Source organism: Etheostoma cragini, chromosome 13 (assembly GCF_013103735.1).
Source record: "Etheostoma cragini isolate CJK2018 chromosome 13, CSU_Ecrag_1.0, whole genome shotgun sequence".
Taxonomy (NCBI): domain Eukaryota; kingdom Metazoa; phylum Chordata; class Actinopteri; order Perciformes; family Percidae; genus Etheostoma; species Etheostoma cragini.
In genome coordinates, this window is record NC_048419.1 from 10,346,281 (window position 1) to 10,354,378 (window position 8,098).

At 36.1% G+C, this 8,098-nt stretch overlaps 1 protein-coding gene across 1 annotated transcript; it reads left to right on the forward strand.

Moving 5' to 3' along the window:
* Positions 1-5,173: 5,173 nt before the first annotated feature.
* On the forward strand, positions 5,174-6,823 carry epd (ependymin). Its single transcript, XM_034890526.1, has 6 exons — positions 5,174-5,374; positions 5,495-5,526; positions 5,646-5,783; positions 5,875-6,061; positions 6,154-6,235; positions 6,371-6,823. The coding sequence occupies exons 1-6, from the start codon at positions 5,299-5,301 to the stop codon at positions 6,495-6,497; spliced, it is 642 nt and encodes a 213-aa protein (XP_034746417.1). The 5' UTR covers positions 5,174-5,298; the 3' UTR covers positions 6,498-6,823.
* Positions 6,824-8,098: the final 1,275 nt, after the last annotated feature.

Sequence of the window (8,098 nt, forward strand, 5' to 3'; positions counted from 1 at the left end):
CAGTCATACCCTCTACATGCTGTAGATGCTATCATTTGCCGTAGATTTGACTGTAGATTCCCAGGTCTTCAGTCACGTCCCTCTGCATTAGTTAGTAAGACCTTGCCATGTTCTTTTTAAAGTAAATAAAGTGTTGGTTGTATAATTGAAAGCGTTATTGAAAGTATGTGTTTTTGGTTTTCCTTATGGCTCAGAAACTCTCTCTCGCTCTCTCTTCCAGAAAATTGCGCAACCTTGATAGAGGTTGATAATTCTGGAGGTAAATTCCCAACCAAAGATAAGTCTAAGGCAATTTAATATGGGAAGTCACCCAACATTCAAAGGAATGACAACTGGGGGGGGGGGGGGTTGTTCTGTCGACAAGTTCAAAGTTACACAAAATGTGTTGATTAAAATTTTTATTCAGCAAAATTGAAGAAATGTAGTTGAAAATGTGTACAGCGCCAGTACGGGGTGTTTATGTATCTGGCGTAATTGTGTTAAATGTACAAAATACAGTACTGCTGATGTTCTTTAACAATGCTGCATTAAATAATAACTTTGAATGATCTGGTCTTTTTTTTCTTCACTTTAGCCTCTTTTTTCTTTTTTTCTTATGTTAAACAGCTATTTATCATACATTTGTCATGCATACATTTGGTATTTATTGTTTACTTTACATTAATGTTCAATAAGCGTGATTGTTAATGTATGCACCAACCACCCATGCAAATTCCTTGTAAGTACTTACTTGGCAATAAACCTGATCCTGATTCATTTTAGTTGTTGTTTTTTTTACATTCCAGCACAAAAATGTCATAGTGATCTATAATAACAATGTATGGCTTGATTGTCAAGATCGCACTTATGCATATTTGTTTATTTCACCCATAATAAGATTTTAAAAACTTTTCGTTCTTGAGAAATGAAGCAGTCTCTTCCTTTACCTACACCTACCAAACCACAGGTGCACAGACTCAAAGGCGTGTACATTCTCTGAGGATAGAATTTATTTGATGAAAGAGTGTCACGGTCCACAGCTGATGGAATCGGATGGGCCAAGTGAAATGGTTTCTTTTTCTTAAATGTTAAAATGAACAGCTTATTCTAACTCTTTTGTCATAGTCAATATTCAAAAGTAAAGTGTGTACATATAGGTGACAAAAAGAGTAGTGGTTATTTTTTTTGATTTAGACAGAGTCTTTATTGTCCCATAGGGATGATCATTTCCACACATCTTCTTTCTACATCACAACACAACACACTGTATGTAACACATAAAACATGTAACACATGTACAAAAGACATCACATTGAGACACACACATACACATATCACATTTGAAAACTGCAGAGCAGCTGAGGTGGTGGTGGCAGTATAAGAGTTGGTTCGTCACTGTGATGGCAGTGGGGACAAAACCTTTTTTGAAATAGGCTTTGGTCCAGTTCAGTGCTGTGCATCTGCGGCCTGATGGAAGAAGTGTGAAGAATTGATTCATGGGATGGTCTGTGTCAGCTTTAATAGGTAAACCAGACAAAATGCATTAGACAAAATATGCATATCTTATTTAGGTGTCAAAAAAAGGTCAGAGTGGGACTGGAACAACCAGACAGGGTAACTTTCCTCTTTGATTTACAGTATATTAGTTTCTGATTGCAGTTAATCTATAACTCCCAAGACATTCGTGATCCAATTTATGACATTAACATACCCATCATGTACACTTTTTCCACTGATATATATTCTAGGTAAGTAATAATTAGTAAATAAGAATGTATTGCATTGCATTGCATATTGTAGGTATTACATCAGCATACTTTTACATTTAAAAGACATTGCCGATACATATTCAACATCCTTATTGAGTAGAAAGGGAACAACCATGACACCAGCTCACAAGATATGTAAGTTAGCTTTAAAACTTCCTTGTACCAACTCTGAACTCTCAACTCTGGGGAAATAATGGTTAACAGTAGTAGTTTCCCCTCATTTCTAGAATGAAACTGTTACTTGAGACATTAAAACCTCTGAGGGACTTTAAAGTGTGTGTGTGTGTGTGTGTGTGTGTGTGTGTGCTGAAGGCTTTTTGTGACTGAATTTTCTAGTGATGTTGTTTTTTAAAGTTCAATAATGCTGTCATTATTAGTCATCATTAGTAAAAAATGGGCACTTCTTAAATGCATGAAATACTGTAGGCATGAGGAAATAGGAGGTTATAGAAACTAAGGGCCAATAAACCTTGGGTCAGTGGGTGAGTCACAGGCAAAAACAAGCTGACTTCCTCTCAGAAAGAGAAAATGCTGAGTTTTTTGAACTGTCACAATATTGTCAGTAAGACGGGTGCTTAAGGAGAAGGGCTTCCCTCATTTTCCTAACCCCCTCCCTCCCGTATTCCCCTCATACAGTAATGTTAAATTCCCCTCGTGACACAAACAATTTACTCTATTTCTGTCTATTTTCAGTCTCATTCATTTGTGGTTTCGGGCATCCCTTTTAGTTTTGTTATGTATTTCCTTCCCATTTTGAGACTTCTTCAATAAACAGCAATCTAATGCTCTACTGAATCCCAGTTCTCTTATTCAAATTTTTGGTAAATGAAGTATAATGTGGCCAAAGGCTTTTCCTTCTATGACAAGAAAAAAGGCTGTGTTGTGATAAAAGGGCTATTACGCAACAATCGCTAGTCTTTAAAAGTCCACAAAGCCTTCAGAAATCCTAATGTTGATTAATAATGCATAACAAATGTAGTTAACATTTAGAAAATGAGTCAATTATAATGCAACAATAATTGTCTGTCTTCCTAGGGTGGGTTGACCTGTTAACAGAACAAGTCAATTGAGTCAAAAACCACACACAATATATATAGATGGCAAAACGATTAGAGTGAAAACAGCTGAACATACCATACAGAAATATATGACTGCAACTTAAAGCTAGGGAAACTTATGGAATTAAATTAAAGTTTACATCACTTTGCCTTTGTGAAGAAACCAGGTCTTGGTTATGGTTCTTAGAAGTTTTATACTATGTGTATTTACAGTATAACTCAGAGTTAGAGATGGGCTACATGGAGAAAATCAAATATCACAATAAATAGATAGATAGATAGATAGATAGATAGATAGATAGATAGACAGGTTATTATTTTTGGTTAGAAAGAAAAAAACATCACCATGTTATACACATACGTGTGTGTGTGTGTGTGTGTGTGTGTGTGTGTGTGTGTGCACAGTAACATCTAAGTAACCCAATGAGCTAAAGTGACAAAACAAACACACACGTTTTATTTTATTAAACATAATCACAACTAAGATTAATGTTGTCTTTACATACATATTTCAAATTAACATTTCATTATGAAGACATCGTATTGAAAATTCATTTTAACGGAAACTTCATTTTTTGCTTCTATTTCATTTAAATATAAATGCAGCATTTCAGATGGAAAAAAGAGCCTGCTCACTAACATAAAATGGACCAAAGAATCCAAAGTTAAAAGGTTCGACACATAATCTTAGTCCGATGGAATAAGTTGTAGACTGCGTTAACGTCTGAGGTTATGTCAGGCCAACAGAGCTGCAGCACACGTGAGACACTGGGAACCAGTTACTGCTGTTTGTCACCTGTCTGACAGAGTGCACTGAGCTGTTTGCTTAAAAGCAGGGACACAACAGGGACATTTGGATGTCAACAAATGTGTGAACAAAAGACAGCTGCATGAAGTGGAGTTGTGACAACAACACAGTTTTGACCAGCAGTTGACCTAATAAGAACTCTGCAGGCTTTCTATTTAGTTTGGATCTCTTTTATAAAAGAAAGGGTGAGGTTGTTTCAGGAGGCCGGCCTGATGGACAACACTCTGCAGCTTATTATACACAGCTTCATAATGTTTTAATGTATGTGTTTCTTCACTATGACATTGTGAGACATTATGCATACACCTGACTGATTTTCTTTATAGTTTATGCCTATTGCATTTTTGAATAGACAAGTGCTACAATGCATCAAACACAAAGCCTTTTTTGTGTGCACTTAAAATTTTTTGCTCAGGAATCCAAGATACAAAGGTTTAATCTGGATTTCCCACAGTTGCTAAAAATTATATTTAGTCCACATTACTTCACGTTTGGTGTTTTTCAGGGAAACAATACAGGGATGTATGGCGTTTCCATATGTATTTATTTAAATTGTAATCTGCACTTTGCATTAATCCTTGTGTAGCAAATGTATTTTTTAATGAAGTCAGTTGGCAGATGTTAAAAACCTTATCCTGTGGCATTCACCTAAACTCTAGGTAGCCATAAAGATCATTAAACTGATTTCTTGACATTGAATCAAGTTTGATGGGATTTGGTTCCACTTCTGAAAGATTTGTCTACTTCTGACAGACAAACGAAAATGACAGGTAATGACATGAGACGTTCATTTTAATATTAAGAACTCATAAATTGAAATCAAATTAAATTTATAAGTGGGTCAAGTTGCCCAAGACTCAAAAATGGGTTTTGCTCATTGTTACTTCACTTGGATGTTTGACCTCCACCTTATGAGCAGAATTTAAGCTTAAAAAAAAGGTAATTGTAAAAAGATTTTTTTTTACTCTAAGCAAAGTGTTTTAGATGTCTTTACATGAGACCTGCAGCCATCCTGCATCCATGCAACTAACTTTGATTGAGAAGGAAGTAGTTTATTGAACCTAAGGTGACACTAATGTGGGTTCATTGACATTATGGAATAGAAATTCATTATTCAAAGCAAGGTTTCAGTGTCTGATAGACACAGGCTGCATCCGTGTCAATCAAGGCTTTTTCTTAGCAGAACAAAAAACTTTGTAGTAGGTCTACAGTGCATCCCTCTTAACCATATTGTTACTGTATATGGTAAGCTGTTAACACTCACTGTCCACTTAAATAAATCAAAAATAAAAACGTATTTAAAGATAGCTCTATTTTGCTCCAAGAGCCTTGATTAACCTCCACAATCGTCCCCACTCGACCTCTGGTTTACCCATGACCCTCTTAAAGGCGCAAAGATTAAACAAAGAGGGCATGACAATGCACAAAAACATGTGAGGACAGCTGCACAATCAGAAAAGAAAAGATAGCCTAAGATATTTTTTATTGGGTCACCACCAGCTGGGTCTAATTTGTTTAGACAGCTTGATGTTTGAAGTCTTGGGTCCTTTTACGCAATTCCTATTGACTAGACCGGATTTTATCCCTATAAAAGCAGCAGTAACTTCACTGAAAGGTAGATGCGCTTGAAGGGTTGTTTTTGCCATCTCGAATTGTATTTTGTGACTCCCTCTGGACCAGGAAAATGTATGCAGCTTTTACTCTCGTCGTCTTCATCTGCTTGACCGCCACCACCTATGCAGATCACCATCAGCCTTGTCGTAAGACCTTGTGATTCCATCATTTTGGTTACTGTTATATTGGTTTAAAATGTGTCTAATGTCGTATATATTGTTACCAGCATGCATAAGACTCATCTAACTGACACTGTTGTCTTTCAGATGCACCCAATATGACAGGATTCATGTCTGTGGTGAGTTCTTCAAATGTGTCTGTCAAGGCTTATAGTCCTTATACTTTTTAAAGCATTTGAAAATCTAGCATTAAACTTGTTCTCTTTCTCTCTGAATGTATGTTGTTGAATGACACCAGGTAAGCATTAAGGGTGAAGTGAAAGCATTTGGTGCATTCACCTACGACTCAATGGGCAAGAAACTACGGTTCAGATCAAACGAGAGCCACCCCTGCAACGCATCCATAGGTCTGGATGTGCTGATGTTTTTCGATGAGGTAACTGATTTCTTTCATTTTTATAAATTATGACGGTTCAATTGATGTTGTTTTTCGACTTGACATCTACATCTGTGTCTACATCTGGCAGGGGATATTCTACGAGATTGACAGCAAAAACCAGAGCTGTGAGAAAAAAGCACTGCAATGCAACCAGCACCCTCTAGATATCCCCGATGATGCAACATTCATGACTACAGCAAACGCTGGGAGTTCATCCATTGAAGGGGAGGGATTAAAAATTAATGCATGGACAGGATCAATGCCAGACAAGAAGGGTGAGAGAGATGCAATAAAATAATACGTACAACTGTAACATGTGAAAGAGTTCATTATGACATGAATTTTTTCCCATCTTTCTCTATTTCAGGCACTTACTTCATGGCTGCAACCATGGGATGTTTGCCTGTGGGCACATTGTACTTCTATGAGTCCTCAACATTCCTTTTCAGGTTGGAGAATTATTTTTAAGTGCTTAGGACAAATGACACATATTGATGCAACTTTCTAGAATCTATTAGCGCCACGGGTTGTAATGAAGGTCGTCAAAAAAAACCTTCATGTCATTTTGTATCATTTTCTCACAGCCTCACGGAGGTTGACATGGAGATCAAGGATCCTGATCTCCTCATGGTGCCCTCCATTTGTCTGGGACAGCCTTTGGAGGACACACCTGAAGGGACCGTCCATAGCTTCCTCAACGAGTTCATGTAGATGACACCTTGCCAGTAGAATATCCAACCCCCTATCCAAGTGTGGCCTGCCAGAACCCTTAGACTTTTCTTTGCTTTTCATGTGTGACTCAAGTTTTTCGTGTGGCACTGCACTACATCACATCTGTTTCCGTCTTCCACTCCCCTATAAAAACATGGCTTTGAATGGATCATCCTGTATACATACACTTTGATGTGAAGGAAAGAGATGGCCTGGATTATAGAATTAGTCATAATTACTAACAGTTTGGTGGCTTTTCAAGTTGGTACTGCTTACAAAACCTGTAAGATGTGCTTAATGGAACAATAAAATGTCAAAGCTGTCAATAGTGTGAAGAGACATTCTTTCATCCAAGGTTATTTCCTTAGTGAGTGTTTTTCGCTTTAATTCGCACAACTTTTGAACATGCATGTTTTGCATCAAGAAACAGCGAACCTTTTCAAAGCTGTATGGTTGGATTAATGCAAAAGGGGGCACTGGGGCAAAAACATAGGTTTGGGTCTCAACTGACTCCCTGTTCCTTTACCTGTGCATTCTGTAAATATCCATCAAGGAAAGTGTACTACACACGGCAGATTAATTATATTTTGTCCAGCGATCCAGTAGCAATTAGGTTTTGCTAATTTGATTACACACAATATCAGCTAAACAAAGTTTGAACTTTAAGAACTGACTGTCTCTAACAAAATCCAACAACAATGTAAGTAAGAATTTTATTATTCAGTATGTATGACTTTATATCAGTGTAACAGTAAGAGTTTTATTAGTAGGAGTTTTCTGTCAGTCATAATAGCATGCTACTTAGAACTAAGCAACCAAAATATAACAATAGAAAAAATAAAGGAATTGTCATGTTTTTGCCTTCTAGGGATTGAGAAACAACTTTTACAGCAAGAATAATGAATATTTAAAATTGTTATTTTTCTAATGATTATCTTTCAAGGGATACCAGTAGGGACTAATAGTGTTAGTAATTGCTAGTTATAATATACTAAACTAATATAAACTACTGTGACACCTAAATTCATTATGTCACAACAGCCCTACAATGAATAGTGTCTAGTACATGTTTTGACTAACCCCATGTCCATATATGGTGGAGGAAAGAATATCAGAAACTATTTGTCCAAACAGAAGCGGTTGCTAGGCAAGAAAGGTTCCTAAAAGGAACCGCAAAAATAGTTATTAAAAGTCATGTTACAAGACCGAAAGGGAAGTTAAAAATTTAAAAATGATAATAATAATAATAATAATAATGAATAATTAATAATAATTAATTAATGTTAATTAAACAAGTGTACCTCTTCCTACTCCTTTTCAGAACATGTCTATGTTGGTTAATGTTTTGTTTATTTACCTTATTTGTACATTTTTTTGGATATTTTCTTTGGTTTATTTTTGATAGGTCTAAAATACATTTCTTCATTAATTCATACTAAATGATTTCACTTTGCCTAAAGTTCTTTAGGGCGTCAAGTAAGTGCAGGCCATTTTCATCATGTTCAAACATTTCAACATCATCAAACTGACCCAAGTCTTTATTATTATCACATATTGATGTTAGTTACCAAAAATAATGTTTTTTGTATGTGTTTGCTTCA

Coding starts and splice junctions, on each gene's coding strand:
- epd (XM_034890526.1), top strand. CDS start 5,299: ATGTATGCAGCTTTTACTCTCGTCGTCTTCATCTGCTTGACCGCCACC. Junction 5,527..5,645: donor TGACAGGATTCATGTCTGTG/GTGAGTTCTTCA, acceptor GAATGACACCAG/GTAAGCATTAAGGGTGAAGT. Junction 5,784..5,874: donor TGCTGATGTTTTTCGATGAG/GTAACTGATTTC, acceptor TACATCTGGCAG/GGGATATTCTACGAGATTGA.